The sequence below is a fragment of the Dreissena polymorpha genome, chromosome 9 (assembly GCF_020536995.1).
Source record: "Dreissena polymorpha isolate Duluth1 chromosome 9, UMN_Dpol_1.0, whole genome shotgun sequence".
Classification (NCBI taxonomy): Eukaryota; Metazoa; Mollusca; class Bivalvia; order Myida; family Dreissenidae; genus Dreissena; species Dreissena polymorpha.
This window is the reverse complement of record NC_068363.1, coordinates 73,939,321-73,960,527: the sequence shown is the minus strand read 5'-3', so window position 1 is coordinate 73,960,527 and position 21,207 is coordinate 73,939,321. Positions and strand designations below refer to the sequence as shown.

Here is a 21,207-nt window from a genome sequence, read left to right as displayed (position 1 = left end):
ATATATATATATATATATATTTATTTATATTTATACAAGTAGCCGTTGGTGGTCATTTTTCGTCACGAGGCAACCTTTCCCAACATAATTGTTCATAGTTTACGTAACTCGACCGCCATTTAGGCACTTAATGGCTTAACATGTTGATGTAGGTGATTTTCCTGTGTCAAGAAATACCTACCTATATATATATATATACAAGGTAGGTATTTCTTGACACAGAAAAATCACCTACATCAACATTATGTATATATCAATCAATTTGTCATAAAACAACATTCAACATTCTGACAAAACAAATTCTGACATATATATATATATCTGCTAGATACCATTTAAGGGCGTTCCATTGCTACACTACATTTTTTTTAATAAATAAAAATATAAAAAAATAATATAAAAGCAACACAATCCGACACAAACAACTCTACGTAGAGTCTCGTAAGACGTGTTAAGCGTTTTATAAGTGGTTAAGAGTATGAAACTAAGAATTGAATGTACAGTGTGGAAATTTAGATTAAGTTTGTTAACATAACACAAGATTTATCTTGTTCAGTTAACGTTCTTTTTCAACTGCGAAATGAAGGCCATGTTAAAGGGCTCTATGCTCGATTATCTTCTCACGTACATTTATACTCTTAAAGTCATGGTTCTATAAGAAATAAAAAGCGATAAAGTAACCGCAGTTGTTATCTAGTGTGTATCATTGACAAATGACACTCTTCAAAAGTGGAGGGTTAAAACACCTTAATAAACGTGCGTCTCAATGCAGCCGTTCACTACATTACAGATGATTTTCATATGTGTCACTTTTAAAATGCAGCTGTAAGGTAAATTTATTATGTTTTATCATACGATACATTAACTCAAATATGGTAAAATCGGATATATAGACACCTTTCAATTTGTCGAGTAACGATAGACGACATTGCTACGAATGATCGCACAAGTATTGATGCATAGTAACGAAAAACGGTTAGGCCTCCTATGTTATTTTAAATGTTTACCTCTGAAGTAAACGTTTGATACCAATTGTTTTGAAAGACCTCATTGATTCGATTCACATTTTAAAATTAATAAACCGCATTGGCATTATTTAAGTACATGCAATTTACCGAAAAAAACTTGTGTCGAATACGTAACTCGTAAAAATATAAGCCGCATAGGGAAACGTGTTGTCAATACATTTACATAATGAACTTCGGAAGAATACGTAACTCGTAAAACTTTATGTGTACAGTATCACGGTTTTATCAATGATTATAACAAAAGTGGACAGCTCTAATACTTGGAGGACGAAAAATGTAAGCGGTTATCTTGTACGAATTTGAACTTTATCAGTCACTTCCTTGTTCTAGTGAACTTTGATCCTATCATAGATAATACAACGCACAGGTATTGGGACGGTTGCGAATTTATTTTGACATAGAAAAAATGTCGAGAGTTTAATCAAACAATTTCGGATTGTATAAGCGTCTGTCTTTACTATTACATGTAAAGGCTGTTAAATAAAGATCATACAGTCAGTGTTAGCGTATAAAGGTATGTTATACAATTGTTTAAGTTTTAATTTACACGAAAAACATATGTATGAAATGAAACAATTGTGCGATTAGTTGCATTTTAGTATATAAAACCGTGTATAACATGTGCCAGGGACCTTAAGGAGCAAAAGCTAAAGTTCTACCACTAGACCAGTGGGGATTTCGACATAAACACTCAATGATACTTATGCAAATTATCGATGAAAAAAACATAACAAACGCTTAATAGTTTTATTACTATCGATTGATGATAATCGATAAACGAACATATGCTTTTAACATTTTTATAACTCATTCATGAGTGTTATTTTGATTGTTTTAACATACTAGTTAAATTCTTTCTTTTTTAAAATATATTTAAAAAAATGAAAATTATTTTTCGCCATACAATGAAAAAGTCTCTGAAAAAAAGTCGTGCTAAAGCGCTCTTGGTTTAATTCTAACTCATTGATCAGATTCCCACATCGTTGATCGATAAACAAAGATTCATCGAATAATGTTTCTTAATTATCATCAGTAATTATAAAATTTGATATCAGTCGAGAAATCGACTTTGATAGAGCTTCAAGTGTAAACTGACTAGTTTTGTTTTCTATGTCTATGAGTACTGATCTCTTATTTCAATGCTTACACAACATCATAAATTGAAACCGGGTGAATACTCAAAACATTTTACAAAGGACTACTACGAGGAGTCTATCGCAAGTTTTCATTGTAAAACTATAATGTTCTACACAATAGAGAGAAAACGCCTTCCGCTGTTAAATGAACATAATCTTAGCTAAAAAAAACTCCGAACAAAATATCACATATAGATAACGTGCTTTAAATTAACAAAAGAAGTTTGCTGTATAATATGTGGCCCCTTCTACCAAATGCATTTTGTGTCACTTGTGCTCCTACTGTCATGGTATGCATGAACTGAGCTTAAATAAATGAACTTCCATCTTGTATCATAAATGTTCATTTAAAAAGACAGCGTTATAGCATGTACATGCGTGTAAAGCGATATAAACGATTTTACTTTTTTCAAGGAAGATAAAGCGTTGCTGTTATCGGCGTCTTATAAGCGGTTAAGCGCATGACAATAAGTCTCCTTTATGAAACCGGTAAACATAAAACATGATAGTATTTTTAAGGTAAATACTTTGCTTAGTTACCAGTCAGTTTGCTAAGTTTAATATTTCATCGTTCGCACAAAAAGTCAGCGGTATACATTGTACATGTATACACTTGCCATGTTTGTAGCAATGAAAACAAACTGCGTAACTCTGTTTCGAGAGTTTTTCCCTAGTATGTATCAGTTTATTTTGCTTTTCTCATTAGACATTTCATTGTTTCGCATCGAACAATCTTAACCTTGTTCTTCTAACAATGCTTGTCATGTAGACAATTGAAATGGTTGTTCAGTAGAGAGTTGTAAGCGCTAGCAAATCAATGTCTTTAAATCGTTTTAGATGTAAATCAGCTTTTACAGATGAACATTATGTGTTATTCATTAATAAATATAATAATTATAAATAATTATATTTTTTACTAGACTACAACATTATGGATAAGTGTCGAAATGACGAACATACTGTAAATGAATTTTCTTGAGTCTTATTAATTTGATCAAGGCAAAATGATCAACAACTATCATGGTAAAACTGCAGTGATTTTGCTTGGTCGCTGCTATGTAATGGAAGGAGACCATTACACGGCACTCCATTTCAACAATACGAAACGAACAATCCTGTTTAGCGTCTGTAAAGCGTGTTATACGTGGTAAAGAGTTGAAACAAAAATTGAATGTACATTTTGGACAATTTAGATGCAGTTAGTTTACATTAAACAAGGTTGATTGTGTTCATTTAACGTTCTTTTTTATTTGCGAAATGTATGTCATCTTCAAGACTCTATGCTCTGACTTATCTTCTCACGTACATTTATACTTTTAAAAACATGGTTCTATAAACATTAGAAGCGGAAGTACCTGCAGTTGTTCGCTATTGCCTAACCTTGAGCACATACCACTCACAATTTAATGTGTTTGAACATGTTGATAAACGTGCGTCTCAATGCATCCGTTCACTAAATATCCGATGATTTTTGTACTGATTAAGCAGTAAAAATAGCCCTTTTCATGGACCTCTCATAGTCCTTATCAAAGCCCTTTTAAATTATTGCTTGTATAAAAAAACAATAACTTCAAATCGATCTCATTCACACATGCAATCCAGATACCAATCCAATACTATACATCTAAATCGAATCCGTTCCAAATTTGAGGCGTCCGAATTAAGTTCATGGCATTGCCAGATTTAATTGTAATTAAGTACATGTTTAATGAGGTTAACATAACGAGCGTTCATTAAATACATACTCGGCGTAAACTATGCTTACTTGGTATTTTATAATAAATTATATAATAATTATATCACATATTTGTTTATAAAACGGTACTAGTTAAACCGTTAAATTGTGCGTTCTTTTAATTGTATATCTTAAAGCAGATAATACGTGTAAGTTTTAAAATGCAACTGTAAGGTATATTTATTGTTTTTTAGCATGCAATACATGAACTACAATATGGTGAAATGGATACATAGTCACCTCATTCAATTTATCGAGTAACGATTGACGTCATTTCAACGAATGATCACACATGTATTGATGGTTTGTAATCAAAAACTGTTAAGCATCTTATATTATTTTAAAATGTTGATCTTTCAAGTAACAGTTTAAAACCTATTGTTTTAAATACTTCATTGAGTTTAATCAATTTGAAATTTTAAATTAATAAGCTGCATAGGGATACGTGTTGATCATACATTTACAGAGACATAGACATGTTCAGTAGGTAATATAGGCCACCGGCACAAAATACAGCATTTACATGTACATACAGAATGATACATAATCATACATTTAAGAACATTAACGCATGTTTTTATACACTTAATTTATGTAAAGCAAGTAAAATACTAATGCTGGTATAGAAAAAGTCTCTCAAATGATAACTCTATACACATGATTAAAATGTAAGAAAGAGCATTACAACTATTTTCCTATTACCAGATGAAAAGCGATCGGATGACAACGATCGTATACACTTTAGATTTATAATATCGCTATTTTTAGATCATTTGTGGGTTTTTCCAACAATGTGAAAATCTGTTTTTGTCAACAACGGAAGAACAAAAACGTCTAAATATGCGATATTTGATAATTATTAATGGAAAAAGAGAACAAATAATAGGATAAATAGAATATTATGTGAGTTTGGGATACAGAACAAGTTTATCATGCTCGGCACCATGATTCCAAGCTTCGCATGTATAAACTTGATCTTGTTTATGTTGACACAGACAAAATGTCGAGAGTTTAATCAAACAAATGAGGATTGTAAAAGCGTCTGTCTTTGCTACTCAAGTCTGTAACATAAAGGCCAGACAGTCAGTGTGTTGGCGTATTAAGGTACGTAATACAATTGTATATTTTGTAATTTACACAAACCAAATTAAATGTATATAAATAAACAATTGTAAGATTAATGTTTATCTAAATACTTTTATAAAACCGACAGATCCATAATAATCGTTAAATGTATGTTATGATTATTCTTTATGAATAACTTACTTTTTTTAAAGAAGTTATTATAATCGATCTGTTCATTTCTTTATATTTTGCTGCTAAATGATATTCTCTTCTGATTTCGATTATCTCGAACATATGCACATATTAAGAATAATGCAAATTTATGTTTATTTGCAACAGAGTTAAAAAAATCTATCATAAAGTGTCATACTGAAATCGGCAAAAAATGAACATTGCTATAGTACCGCATTTTTAGCCCTCAGCTTAGTTTATAATATTTTAATATAACACTGAATAAGGCCGCGCTACGCCTCTAATTAAATCTTAATCAATACCAAAGCGATCTTTTATGTTTGGCTTTTCACCATGGCGACTATCCTAATTCATGACGTATGAATTGCGTAAATGAAAATACGACTATATATATACTCGTCGCCGCATGGCTCCCTGGGGGCTCGTATTGCGGCGACGGCCGGGTATAGGCTCGACGCTTCAGCGCCATCCATTTTCAGGGCTAGTTGATTCGGAAGGTGAGTTGTTACACACTCCTTAGCGGATTCCGACTTCCATGGCCACCGTCCTGCTGTCTGTATCAACCAACACCTTTTATGGTCTCTGATGAGCGTCAGCATCGAGCGCCTTAACCCGGCGTTCGGTTCATCCCACAGCGCCAGTTCTGCTAACCAAAAGTGGCCCACTTGGCACCAGGTATTCTATTATGCGACGACTCCATATCGAGCGAGCCGCGCTTCTTACCCATTGAAAGTATGAGAATAGGTTGAGGTCTAGAAGTCCCCAAGGCCTCTAATCATTCGCTTTATCGGATAAAACTACCGGATCGGCGCCAGCTATCCTGAGGGAAACTTCGGAGGGAACCAGCTACTAAATGGTTCGATTAGTCTTTCGCCACTATACCCAAGTTTGACGATCGATTTGCACGCCAGAATCGCTACGGACCTCCATCAGAGTTTCCCCTGACTTCGTCGGGCATAGTTCACCATCTTTCGTCTCCCAGCGTGTACACTCTTGCTCCGCCTCGTGGTCGATGCCAGCGAGACGGGCCGGCAGTGCGCCCTCGCCTTTCGGCTCGGAATCTTGCCTGGGCCAGCCGGAGGCGGCCTTTACTTTCATTGCGCCCTTGGGTTTCGTGAGACCCCGTGACTCGCGCACATGCTAGACTCCTTGGTCCGTGTTTCAAGACGGGTCTGGTGGGTTGCCGACCGATTCGTCACTGACCCTGAGCGACCCACGCGCGCGAATCCGTCACGAGCACGCGGTGTCGACTCGCTGCGAGCAGCCTGGCCAAAGTCGAACGCGCCCGGACGACCCTTGGCGTGTGGCCGCGGCGGCATCCTCGGTCCAGCGACGGGTCCACCTCAGAGGGCTGTAAGTTCTGCACGGATTGCTCCGCGCAGCTACCTCCCCTCCGGGCTCCTGACCGCCACCGAACCGGTCGTAGCTCTCCGCTAGCCGGGGAAAGTGCACCCTGCCTGCGAGACGCAGCGAGACGGCCAACTCCGAGACGAATCTCGGCCGCCACGCGCGCCCGCCTGCCGGGCTGAATTCCCTGCGCGGACTCTGCGGATCCACCGGTTTGACTCTATGCGGTTTCATGTACCCTTGAACTCTCTCTTCAAAGTTCTTTTCAACTTTCCCTCGCGGTACTTGTCCGCTATCGGACTCGTGCCAGTATTTAGCCTTAGATGGAGTTTACCACCCGCTTAGGGCTGCATTCCCAAACAACCCGACTCCGAGGCGGCTCGAAGGCGCCCCGACCGAGTCCCGCCATGGGCCTGACACCCGCTATGGGCAAGGCCACGATCAGGAGGACTCGAAGACCGGTCGGAGACGCCAATCGGCCCCGTATTCACCACATTTCCCGCGGCCCGTTTGAGCCGGGGATTCGGTGCTGGGCTCTTCCCGCTTCACTCGCCGTTACTGAGGGAATCCTCGTTAATTTATTTTCCTCCGCTTACTGATATGCTTAAGTTCAGCGGGTAATCTCGTCTGATCCGAGGTCGGTTATAGCGTTCGTTTTTGTGGCCGGGCAGCGTACGGTGAGAAGGTCGCCTTTCGGCTGCGCGAGACAAGATAGCTCGATCTATCCCTGTCGTCACGCCGCTTCGCACGCGAATGCACGCTAGCGCCGAGACCGCCACGCATATGGTCTCGAGACGGACGGACCGGCCCGTTTTTACGGGGCCAGTGCGACGCGTTAGAGCCCGGCGGCTTATGCGGAGATGGGACTACTCCGATAATAGCAGCACGGGAGTACGTTTAGCCGACCCTCGGACAGGCGAGGCCCCGGCAGATAGCCGGGACCGCAATGTGCGTTCAAGATGTCGATGTTCAATGTGTCCTGCAATTCACATTAATTCACGCAGCTGGCTGCGCTCTTTATCGACGCAAGAGCCGAGTGATCAACCGCATAGATTTTTTTTTCTCTTGCACTTTGACGGGTCGACTCGTTGCCGCCGTTGATAGGCAGCCAGAGGCCCGCGCTTCGACGCCGTGCAGGGCGAGCGAAGAATTGCGCTCAAGTTTGACTAGACACTTAGTAGTCAAGACCGTGTGGTGTGAAACAACGATCGGGGCGGCAGCGAGCTAGTCGCCACTCTTTGAACCTCGCAGGACACCGAGCAAGTGATCCCGCTTCGAGCTAAATCGGGGTTGCGAGCCCCCTAGGTACCCCACAGGCCGGACGCTAAGGCGAATTCCGCGTCCGTTCGCATTTCGCCCCGGCGTTCCAGCTCGTCGGACACGCCGCCGCCATCAACGTGGGCTTGTGTTACGAGCGGCAGCCAGTGCATCGCCCGCATGCTCGACTTTTCGGCTATTAGCTTCGTCGCAGCAGACCCCCGGAATAGATGGGTCCGCGCTCTCACTCTAAAAGCCCGTGGTTTTGTGCTGCGAGCAACTCTATTACTTCTTCAAGGGCCTGGGCCTGGTAAGTACGGCTGCCTCGCTAGCCACGGGCCTGTCCGTATAGCCTGTATGCCTACTAATGGGGTGTCCCGCTTGCCTCTGGACTGGGGACTGGGTGAGTAGGCTCGTATATAGTTATTCCAAAATTATTTTTCCCCATATATATAGGAATGACTTCCTCTCCATCGGTCCCATTCTAAACGGGTTTTCGCCGATTAGCGGTTCTATCGTCCGTATTTTTTTAGGGGACGCGTCGAGTTGTCGACTTCTTCCGAGGTTTTCCCCGTATTTTTGTACGGCCAAGCCGCCGCCGTGTCTCGGCGACCACTACGGCGGGACACTGCGTTCTAGTCGGCATCGATGCCTACCACCACCTGCCCCGGCCCGTACGGGTCGCCGAGACGCGGCCACTTCGCAAGAAAGGCCGGGAAAACCGCGAGAGAAATCGACACATCGAGACCCGTCCGTCGATCGAGGGTACTGGCAGTCGAGACACTAGTAGAGACCGCTTGTCCCCTACTACTAGTCTAGTCTCGGGGACCACCACCCGTTCGTTCCCGCGGTCTAAAACCGAGAGAAAGCGGCTTCCCGACGTTCGGGTGATGCCCTGGGCGAGTAGGCACCGATGCCTACCACCACCTGCCCCGGCCCGTACTGGTCGCCGAGACGCGGCCACTTCGCAAGAAAGGCCGGGAAAACGACGAGAGAAATCGACACCTCGAGACCCGTCCGTCGATCGAGGGTACTGGCAGTCGAGACACTAGTCGAGACCGCTTGTCCCCTACTACCAGTCTAGTCTCGGGGACCACCACCCCTTCCCGCGGTCTAAAACCGAGAGAAAGCGGCCGGCCGACGATCGGGTGATGCCCTGCGCAAGTAGGCAAGTCGATAGAACCGCTGTGGAAAAAAATCCATGAAAATGACTAAGTCCAAAAAAAAATAATTCCCCATATATATAGGAATGCTTTCCTCTCCAGCGGCTCCATTCTAAATAAATCTTTGATCGGCTCCAGCGCCGAGGCCTTAAGTCGAGGCCGACCCCGAACCACCTCAAAAGGTGCGTATTGTCGAGACGAACAAACCAATACCCGGGATCAACCCTGACCGACCGTCCGTTCGGGTACCTGTCCGAGTGGTAGGAGATTTCGGGACATGGCGAGACCTCTCCCGTTCTATTTCCCCGGCCTTTTTCGTTGTTCGGCTCTATCTCGGAGGTTTTCAGGGCGATACGTCTCCAAACCACCTCAAAAGGTGTGTATTGTTGTGACGAACAAACCAATACCGGGGTCAATCCTGTCCGACCGTTCGTTCGGACACCTGTCCGAGTGGTATGTGATTTCGGGACATGGCGAGACCTCTCCCGTACTATTTTCCCGGCCTTTTTCGTTTTTCGGCTCTATCTCCGAGGTTTTCAAGGCGATACGTCTCCAAGTGATTTCGGGACAGAGCGAGACCTCTCCCGCAGTATTTTCTCGGCCTTTTTCGTTGTTCGGCTCTATCGCCGAGGTCGTCAGGCCGATACGTGTCCAAACCACCTCAAAAGGTGCGTATTGTCGAGACAAAGTTACAAAAGCGCTTGGTCAACCTCGTCCGACCGTCCGTTCGAGTACCTGTCCGAGTGGTAAGTGATTTCGGGACATGGCGAGACCTCCTCGTACTATTTTCCCGGCCTTTTTCGTTTTTCGGCTCTATCTCCGAGGTTTTCTTGGCGATACGTCTCCGAACCACCTCAAAAGGTGGGTATTGTCGAGACGAAGTAACAAAAGCGCTTGCTCAACCTCGTCCGACCGACCGTTCGGGTACCTGTCCGAGTGGTAAGTGATTTCGGGACAGAGCGAGACCTCTCCCGCAGTATTTTCCCGGCCTTTTTCGTTTTTCGGCTCTAGCGCCGAGGTTTTCAGGCCGATACGTGTCCAAACCACCTCAAAAGGTACGCATTGTCGAGACGAAGTTACAAAAGCGCATGGTCAACCTCGTCCGACCGACCGTTCGGGTACCTGTCCGAGTGGTAAGTGATTTCGGGACAGGGCGAGACCTCTCCGGCAGTATTTTCCCGGCCTTTTTCGTTTTTCGGCTCTATCTCCGAGGTTTTCAGGGCTGCGTATTTTGCTGCCACACCGCAATCTCATTACCCGTCTGTCTAGGGAGGGATAAGATCTTTGGCCTGCTACAATCCCTTGTCTAGAGCATCCTCCATCCGAGCCATAAGTTCCATAACCGTGGTACAGACGAATAACTGTACCTTTTTTGTGTTTCAGGTTTCGGCTCTATATAGAGGTGCCACTCCCGACAAGAGCGTTCATTTGAATCTGTTCCCGCCGGGTCCATACTCTGGTCCAGTAGGGACAGATTTGCTGATCACGGCGCACAGCAATCGGAAGAAACAGGGCATCCTCTTTAGTAAGTGATCAGGTGTGCCAACAAGCGCCCCATAGCAACCATTCGTTGGGGTCTACTGTCACCGTCATAGATCTGGGCACCATCGTCTATCTTTGGACGTTCTGAGAAGTAAGGATGAGCAATAGGTTCATTATATATGCACACTATCTGAAGCATTTTTCAAACATTGCGTTCATTTCGTAAATTATAATATTATATTGAGGTTTGATACCGATTTTGTCATAAATGTGGCTTCTAGTGTTTAAATATATTTGTTTCTAAAGATTTGACCTGCTGACCCAGCTGTTTCACTAAAATGACCCAGATTCAAACTTGGCTAATATATTGTAAAGATAAACAGTCTTAGCAAGTTTTAGATTGAGTTACATATTGCTGCTAAAGCAAATTTGTCTAAGCGTTGACCTGGTGACCAACTATTTGGCGCATGTAATCCAGATTCTAACTGATGCTTTGGCTAATCAAACTAAACATTCTATACAAATAATCATTAGGAATGACTGATACATGTGTTTTTTTTAATAATATTTAACCTAGAAACTCAGGCTTAAAATTGTCAAATTAACATTCTGATTAATCTTCATTAAGATTTAGTCATACATGAGGCATTTAGAGTGGTTACAAACATTAAACATGATTCCGTAATATACTTTGTTTGTCTAAGATACGAAATGGTGACCATGGTTTAAGACGAACGTAAACGAGATTCTAAATAATCCTTATCATTACACAATAAATCATTCTGATACAGTGTCATTATAACTGAGTAATATATAATGCTTCTCGAGTAGTAAGGTTTTTAAAATTTGACTGGTGACCTCGTTGTTGGACGCATGTTACCAAGATTCGAACTAGGTTTATATTTTCAAGATTCTGAAAAAGTGTTTTCAAGATAAGATGACAAATATGGTATCTAAAATGGTAGTGAGTGAACTATTGATACCGCACGACACACGACGCAAGACGATGGACGCCGGGCACAGATTGAGTACAAAAACCTTCCATTATCAATTCGTCTTGAAATGAGCCAAAATACGCGAAGAAACAAGTATTTGAATAGCAAAAGAATATTCGAATATTTAAAAGTAGTCGAATATCCAATCATTCGTTTATTTGTTGCCATCGTTTTAATAAATGCAAGTTCGTCGCTTATTCAGTCAGTTGTAGCTTGTTACACTGATAATAAATTAACATGTTAAGAAAATAATACACTCCCTAAACCATTAGATCAATAAACCTCTCAAGGCGGAATAGAAAATGTTTATGAATATTTGTAATGTTCTATTTCCCTTTTATTTCAGATTATATCCAAAATGCTCACGAAATGAAAAACAAAATAACAACTACCATATAGGTCATATTAAGTCAAACAAACTGCGAATGGAGACTGAAGATTTTAAACTATTGTCTATAGACCTAGCGCAGATAATGGACGATATTGGAGTGAATGAAGAAATGGTTTCTTTGAGACGTCATTTCAGTCTTCTAACGGAAAGATATATATCTGTATGTTTTAATTCCAAATTTCCTTTCAAGGTTTTCATTTTTGGTAGTCAAAGCGAGGGCTCTACGACGTTTGGTATGATGTCAGACACCGACACACTTACCTATTCTGAAAATGACGTGGCATGTGTACACTTGTCGGACTGTCAGGATTCAAAAAAAAATTACTTAGTGATAAAAGGACCAATGTCTTTACCACAATGCTGCTGCCTACAGCTCGTTGTACGATTGCAAAACAACAAATATCTTCCTATGAGTAGGGACTTAATATATAACACAGAAAGCATTGAAAAGAATAGATTTATATTCGATGAACAAGGTCGATTGTTGTTTAATTCCAAGTTTTATTTCAACATGTTTGTTATATCTTGGGACAACTTGAATTTGACGAGAGTTCAACAACATGGACCTGCATTCACGTACTTTAACAGCGATAACGTCTGCGCAGTACGATGTCTTACTTTGCCGGATAATTGTAAGGTTTTGTTTACGAGACCAAGGCCGGGCCACTGGCCCAAAAAAGGAACGCTTTTAAAGGCAGAACAATGTGAAGTTTATATGGTGCATTCCGGAGTTCAAAAGCATACATTTAGTTACGATGATGGACATCGATGTAGCTTCATTAAAATACAATTCCAAAATACGTACGTTGATTCGCATTTTCGAGTGTCCACTAACATGATTGAGCGTTTACTCATGTTCGACCTTAACATCGTACAGATGAAGGCGTACGTTTTAACAAAAATGATTCGAAAAGAGTTTCTGCAACCACTGATCAATGAACGCTTGAGTACTTTTCACATGAAAACGGCTCTTTTGTTTACAATTGAGCAATTTCCAGAAGACATATGGAGAGATAACAATCTCGTGCAGTGTGTAATCTACTGCCTCAACACACTCAGGCGTTTCTTAAAAAGAGGCTACTGTCCACATTACACCATCGCCTCTGTCAATTTGTTTGAAGGAAAACTTACGGCGAAAGACGTCCAGGTTGTTAAAGAAAATGTTACAGAGATGATTAATTCTAAGCTACGTTGTCTTCGAATGTTAACTATGGATGACGTAGGTTGGAGAATATCTGCGAGTTCCACAGGTTTAAGAAATGACAATATACTGTCTGGCTCAGAAATTCGTTTTGAAATAATCAAACCGATGATACACAAATTACGTCTTGATTATGACGAGCCAATCTTGCGCACTCACAACGATTTAAAAATGGAGGCTTTGGCAATTAAGTCAGCGATGGCAACTGACCATGAATTCAAGAATGAGTTTGAATTTATGTTTCACAATATGTGCATCAATTTAGCATCACAGGAAGCATCTGATTGTATAGCAAATGGAAGGGAGGTGACTAGTGACATTATCGACATGTACGAAACATCTCTTAGATCAAACAACATCTCGAATCATTTAAGATATGCGTCAATGCTAGTATCCGCACGTAAGTTTGAACGTTCTTGTGAATTACTGGAAACAATCGAAAATATGATTACACCAGGTATGATTCAACTTACAGAATTATCCAAACAAAGCATCTATGTCAGACCTAAATCACATCAAGGATCAAACACATGTACATCGACAGATATATTAATGGAATATGCAGCACATTTTATCGTTCCTCTCGTGTTTGTTAGAAATGAAATAAATTGTGTTCCAGGACATCTGATATACGAACATTTTAGGGCCTTCACAGACGATGAAATCAAATGTGATGATTTAAAAGTAGGTAATCGTTATATAAATCATGTGTTTAAATCAGATGTCAAACCATTCCTCTTCTATTTGCAATATATTTCGTCAAAAAATAAAGACAAAAAGCGCCTTGCATTGACAAAGCTTTTTGAATACTGCATGGGCGAATTACAAAATAGAACGAGCGACTATTTAGATACAGCACTAAACATGTTAGGTTATGTTGTTGAATTAGAAAACTGTTTACCAGTTGCATGGACAGTATACAGATTATCAGTTGCAATACAGTCACCCGAAAATGCAGCTTACTGGCATCTGTTTCGATTATTTGGACAGGTTGTGTACAGTACATTGTGTTAATCAATTTAATTATTGATCGCAATAATTGCAATCACGTTTTGTTCAAAAGGTACTTTACATATATTGCTTCGCTTAGTTAAGAAATAAATATAATATTGTACTATTAAAAACATTTCAGGGTTAGACAAAACCGTATGAGAAAGACAACTACGGAAGATCGCATTACGTTCTAGTATTTGTTTCTGCGTTAAACTCGTTTGTACTTTTGTATACTGAAACGTAAGTTTTTCTACACTTGAATACTTTAGTTAGGTGAATCGCATTCTGCATTACATTTAACGCATATTGTTGCACTGATAACTTTCGTGTACTTAATTTTTCTTTTTTTCTCTTTCATATTCAGCCCAGTTAAGACAGACTATAACGTTTAAAATGTGTGTAGTAACATTGTTAATAAACGTTAAGTAGTTTTTCATTTTAGTTATTTGCTCGAGGAAAATAGTTGTTATTTTTGATGCAGTTAAATTAAGGTGATAGTTTTAAACAACTTGATAGCATGTAGAATTCTTTGCTAACTACATGATTGAACATATAGTTTATTAGTATAAATGTATCGTTATTTATTGTTATTCATGTATGCCTTTTGATATGTTTTAATGTGAATGTATGTGTGTTATTATTGATATCCGTTTTTTTACAATTCAAAAATAATACAATATGTGAATATTGAGTGATTACTTCTTACGTTATAGAACTTGTCGTGAAATGACTGTTGGATTTGTACAGGACATTTTTTTTTATGTTGTGAAAAAGAATTATAAACATTGATGGCTTTTTTTTGTTTTAATATATAACGAGTGTAGTGTTTTTGTTTCGGTGTTATAACTTTTCATATCATGAAAATATGAAAGAAAGTAAACACAAAATTAAAGCATCCAGCTTCATATAGATACAGTGTATGCGATGTCACTGCTTTTGTCTAATCTCTTTACTATTCACTGATTACAAACCATATCTGCAAACACAAAGGTATAGTCCGCGGAAGAATGATACAATGTCTAAACAATCATAAGTGTATTACATTTTGTTAAAGCCATGTTATAATTAGCGATATCATTATATTATTTTTCATCTATTCGATACATTGTGCAGACAAATGTTTCTATAGTATGTGTCGGCTTGGGATGACATGTGTTAGTTTCCCTTCCTAAAACATATATGGTCATACAAATTGAGATGATCATTTTTGTTTACTGAAACAAAATCGGGCAAATACTAATTTCGAAGTGAAGTAGATGATGCACATTATGAGTGCATTTATAGAATATATTGTTTATCGGTAGGCGAAATTTGCAGTGGACTAACTTTGTGCTTTATGGTGAAGATAATTAATATAGTAGTGTATTCGAACAGTTATCAGTGCTGAAATGGCGGAAAGTAATGCGGAACCAACAATACGGAACTTAATGAAACTCATAAAACATGTTAGTGATCGTATTGAGTCTGTAAAAAAGAAAATTGGCGGCATAGATTCCATCGAGAAGAAAATGTGTAACTTGGAAAAAGATATAAATAAACTATGTGTTGCTCTAGAAGATAGAGTCGGGAAAGTTGATGAGCGCGTAACGCGTCTCGAGGACAAGGTGGACGCGGCGGACTTTCACTCTGCGCAGTTGTCGGAGCGGGTACAGGAGCTGGAGAAGGAGAGGGATACCCTGCGTAACAACTTGACATACCTCCAATCGCAATTTATGCGTAACAATTTAATATTCACAGGAATAGCAGAGGTCAATTCTACAGGAAGAGAGCCACCGGAAACGACGGAGCGGAAGCTTCGCCAGCATCTTCATGACGCCTGTAAGATAGTTCGTGATGTTGCAGATTCCATACGATTCGAAAGGGTGCACTGTTCACCGGATTCACCAATTTCTGGCAGGATTACAAACATTGTAGCGAAATTTACCTATTTTAAGGACAGATAGAGCGTTAGGAAGTGCTGGAAGGAATAGATGGGACTGTGCACCGTGTATTCGAACAATTTCCATAGGACGTCATCGAAAAACGGCGTAAATTATGTCTAAGATGACAGAGGCAATCCGACAGGGTAAGCGAGCGTACCTGATATTCGATACCCTTAAAATTGACTGAAACGCGGTGCGGGCGTAGGGGCACGAAGGCAGTGAGATATCCATACTATCATGGAATGTACATGGACTGACTGAATGTAAAAAATCTAGTGCTGAGTTTGTTAATATGTTATGTTCTTCCGATATATGTTTCTTGTTTGAATCATGGACCAAAGCTTCAAGTAACATTAAAATCAATGGCAACCAATCTTTTAACTTTTTTAGAAAATTTCAACACAGGAATGCACGGCGATGCAGCGGTGGAATTGTTATTTATTTTAAAGACCAGCTAAAAGATAACATACATGAGGTCTTAAATGCATAAAACACTTGAAACGTAATAAAGCGTCTGGTGGTGACTGTATTTTAAACGAATTCTTTATTGAGTGTATTGATATCTTATCCAGTCATGTGTGTGATGTTTTTAATAGTATTTCAATCTTGGACTATTTTCCTGAACAAAATACAGAGGGTAATATTATACCATTGCATAAAAAAGGCCCCGAGGACTATGTGAATAATTATAGAGGAATAACCCTTGTTAGCTGTTTTTCTAAGCTATTTACAACTATTTTAAACAAGCGCATTGAATCATTTTGCGAAAATAATGCTTAAATCTCGGATGCACAATTCGGATTTAGAAAAGGATGTTCAACCGTTGATGCCATATATATTCTTATGTCAGTTGTACAACATTTTTCAAATGAAAATAAGCGTCTGTATGTTGTTTACGTTGATATGCTTAAATGTTTTGATAGCATATATCGCAATGCATTATGGCTTAAAATGTACAAATCCGGTATACAAGGCAAAATATTACGAATAATTAAAAATATGTATGAAAATGGAAAGTCATATGTAAAAGCATGTTCGACATACTCTGAATACTTAAGCTACGACGTTGGTTTACGACAAGGGAAAGTAATGCCTCTTATTCTATTTTCATTGTTTGTTAAGGACTTAGAACATTTTTACAAGATAGTGTTCATTCTGATTGAAATATAGAAGAATAATTTTAATGTAAATGTTTTTTGCAGACGGTATGGCGATTTTGGGTAAACCACCAGAAGAAATACGATCTCATTTAGACAACCTTTACCTTTATTGTAACTCATGGGGACTTAATGTTAATACTAGCAATACAAAAATAATGGTTTTCCGGAAAAGGGGTAGAATTCGCCGAGATGAGATATGGACATATATAATGGGGAAACTATAGAAGTCGTCGATAATTTTAAATATGAATACTTGCTTTATAAATGTAAACAGTATGATCTTAAACCTAAATATTGTGTCAATTGTTTGATGCCTTTGTTGGCTCTATTTTAAATTATGCATCAGAGATATGGAGTTTTAATAAATTCAAAGATATTGAACGCATTCACTAAAAAAATTGTAAAAGGTTGTTAAATGTTAAAAGCAATACATGTAATGCAACGGTGTATGGTGAATTAGGTAGACACACACAGTATGTAAATAGACATGTTCGTATTGTAAAATATTGGCTTAAAGTTGTAATATTGAAAATATTATCATAAAAACTGTGTATAACCAGGAAATAAATGATTGTGATAAAGGGTATAAAAATTGGGTATCGAATTTAAACACGTTGTTAAATGATTATGGATTTTCCTATATATTCGAAAATGCAAAATGATTTATAGAAAGTCGTTTTTATGGGACTTTGGATGTAGAATTGTAGATGCTTTTAAACAAGAATGGTTTGGCAATATGAACGATAGTTCTGTTTTAGATATGTATAGAATATTCAAAACAACCCTTGAATACGAAACGTACTTAGATTTACTGCCAAAAAGTTTGCGTACATACTTTGTTAAACTAAGGGATTCTGCCCACCCTTTGAAAATTCAAACTGAAAGATACTCACGTAATAATATTCCCCGTGATGAACGATATTGTCAATGTTGTGATCAAAGGGACATAAAAGATGAATTCCACTTTATATGTAAATGTCCATGTTTCCGCCAATTAAGGCAAAAATATATAAAAATTGTTTACTATGTGAATCCATCAGTTTTTAAGTTTCATACTTTATTGAACTCAACTGGTAAAATTGAAATTATAAATTTGTGTAAGTATATGAAGGAAGCTCTAACCGTAAGATATTCTATCACAAATAAGATTGTCAATGAAAACTAAAGTAGTAACTTACTGCTTGTAAAACGATATATATTTTACTACGGTATTATAAAGTCGTTCTTCTTTGTTAAATATACTTTGTCTCAAATTGCTTTATGACATTTTGTATTTTGTTATAACCCATACGTTTGTAATATATAAACACGTAACAATATTGTGTATTATATTTTGTGTACTTAGACGATGTACATTTGTATCAATCTTAATAAATTGTCTGTTCTGTTCTGTTCTGTTTAATCCGGGATGGAATGCGTGCATATATAGAACACATTGTTTAATCCGGGATGGAATGCGTGCATATATAGAACACATTGTTTATTCCGAGATGAATGCGTGCAAATATAGAACAAATGGTTTTATCCGGGATGGAATGCATGCATATATAGAACAAATGTTTAACGCGGAATGGAATACATGCATATATAGAATACGCGGTTAAAACTGGGTTGGAGGAATTTTGAGTGTGAGGCTAATAAAAGGAAAATAAGATTATGTTGTTTTATTTCCAGGAGATCCATGTATTATCTTTATCCGTTTTCTAATGTTCACTCATAAAAGATGTTTAACATGAAGTTTCTAATCTTAATCCAATAGCATGTATAACTAATGCACAGAAAGTAGTCCTATCCTATGTCTAGAAAATATGTTCTAGTCATTGTAACGACACTTAAAAGCTAAACATATGTTAGTTTAGTTATTCGTCTTTCTTATTTTTTTAAACTGCAGTATCGACTTTTAGAAAATGCAATTGCGACACAGTTAACGTTATTAAGTTACACACTATATGCGAGTGTATTTGAATCAATCAATCAATCAATCAATCAATCAATCAACTTGAATGCATTTGCGTATGAACATGTCTAGTGTTGCCTTGGTGTGTGGATTGATTACCGAGTAGATTTGAAATACAGTTTTTCGGATGATATGAGCCGAATCGAGTTAATTAGAAAACCCTGATTGTGTTTATGTTAGCATTTAATAGTTGATATGGTGGAGAACATAGTTCACAAATGAAATAGTTTAGTAACTATCATAGATTGTTAAATATGTTAATATGATATATATATATAGATATATATATAGAGAATATAATAAATTATATATATATATATAGATATATATATTATATATATATATATAGGTAGTCAGAATTTGTTTGACAGAATGATAAAAATGTTGTTTATGACAAATGAAATATATCTATATATTATATATATACTATTATATATATATATATATATATATATAATATCTTGGGAGGTGTGCCTGCAAAGAACAATTGCTAGTGCTTTTCTGTTTTTACAACTATTGCCATTTGTTGACGTTTGTATTTAAATTGTGTCACCCTTCGTACAATGAAGTTGTAGGATGGGGGGTGGGGGTATTACCTGTTTCAGATTGTCCGACTGTCGTCGTAGTCCGTCGTCATCGTCGGGTTTTCATGTCAAGAGCATATCTAGAAAACTAAAACAGATGACAACTGAAACATTACTAGCTAGGGAGATATCATGAACTAAATTCACCTTTTGTATAATAAGCCCCTTCTTAATTGTTGTACTTAAATTTTACAAAGTGCTTTCAATTAATTAAAGATGTGTCAACTTGAAATATTATTTTTTGGTTATTAACAACCAGAGTTCATTTCTGTTTTCATCGCGATTTATTTCTGTTGAATATTTTCTAACACAAAGCTTGCTAATATTCATGAAATACAATTTTACAGCGCAGCGGCCAATATGGCCGCCACGTCAAGAAGACGTCAAAAATCTCAATGTTCTTTTTTAAATCTAACCGCAGACTCCCCACTTCTCACCAAAACCTACATTTGTGTATAGGTTAATTTTAGGGATGGCAACGAATACCGATTTCGGTATCGAATATTCGGTCACCCTCCGAACGAATATTCGGATATTCGGTCAACATCTGTTGGAAAAAAGTCAAATTTGTTTACCGTACCATTACTCCATGTATTCTACTTTCGTTTTACCGAAAATTCACCGGAAGTGACTAAATATTGACACAGCGTTGCCGTCGCTAATTCGAAGCTGATTTTGTTGATTACTTTTTAAGTTTTTATTGTTAAAATTGAATGACAAAAATGTTTTAAACTATTAATATCGTACATCAACAATAGAACGAGAAACATTATATTACATGACGACAAAATAATTACATGACAAAACAGTTATATCTACATATAATTAAAGCTGAACTTAAACGAATTAGGTACATAACCACAACACACTTTGAACCTGTAAACAGACTAAACAGTCAGTCTTTAAAGTTGCCACTTTAAAAGACACTTGGATCGGCGACTTCTTATCGGATGATGTCGTGAAATACTTCCAAGCAGCGGAAGGCGTATGTGGCATTTTGCTTGGACAGATATTTACTTTATGCGTGTGTAACAATTATAATATTTTCAATTAAATGAGGGTGCAATACCAAAAACATTTCTTAAGTATAATACCTGATTGAATATTGAGTAATTAATTAATGTTTGAACCATACGATACGCAAATACTCATTAGAGGTTGAGTAAATTATTTTCTAAAGCTTTTTGATTGGACAACGTGATTAAACCATACGATCTGTTTTGTTTTTCACACCAAGTCGGCTCTTTCTTTACTCATTAATCTTTGATCATTTTAAATGTATTCGAGTTATTAGATCAAGACGGGTCGTGTTTTAATTGCCATACGGTCTTATTTGTTTTTTACACAAAGTTGGCTTTTCCTTTACTCATTTAATCTTGATAATTTTAAATGTAATTCGAGTCATTGGATCAAGTGCAGGTCGGTGTGGTTTGATTGCAGACGCGATTTGACCTATCATAATTTTGACACAAAGTGCTGGCTTGTAGCGGGATTTATCACCGGTAGACTGTCATCACCATAGCGACGCATTATCGCGCAACCGGAATAATCATTATGACACGGGAACAACTTTTTTGACAATGTTTGAAGCAATTTTCA

At 38.2% G+C, this 21,207-nt stretch overlaps 1 protein-coding gene and 1 non-coding gene across 6 annotated transcripts; one reads left to right on the top strand and one right to left on the bottom strand.

Moving 5' to 3' along the window:
* Positions 1–711: 711 nt before the first annotated feature.
* Positions 712–17,316, top strand: LOC127843819 (uncharacterized). 5 transcript variants are annotated; one of them, XM_052373654.1, is made up of 4 exons: positions 1,385–1,542; positions 4,895–5,003; positions 10,307–10,556; positions 11,747–17,316. In XM_052373654.1, exon 4 carries the CDS (start codon positions 11,826–11,828, stop codon positions 14,004–14,006), a length of 2,181 nt encoding a protein of 726 aa, XP_052229614.1. In that variant the 5' UTR covers positions 1,385–1,542; positions 4,895–5,003; positions 10,307–10,556; positions 11,747–11,825; the 3' UTR covers positions 14,007–17,316. The 5 variants fall into 5 exon arrangements, with proteins under 5 accessions (XP_052229615.1, XP_052229614.1, XP_052229617.1 ...); XM_052373655.1 differs by lacking the exons at positions 1,385–1,542; positions 4,895–5,003 and adding an exon at positions 712–830; XM_052373657.1 differs by lacking the exon at positions 4,895–5,003 and having other exon boundaries at positions 11,999–17,316.
* On the bottom strand, positions 7,406–7,559 carry LOC127846802 (5.8S ribosomal RNA). Its single transcript, XR_008033683.1, has one exon. It is a non-coding gene; the product is annotated as a 5.8S ribosomal RNA (ribosomal RNA).
* Positions 17,317–21,207: the final 3,891 nt, after the last annotated feature.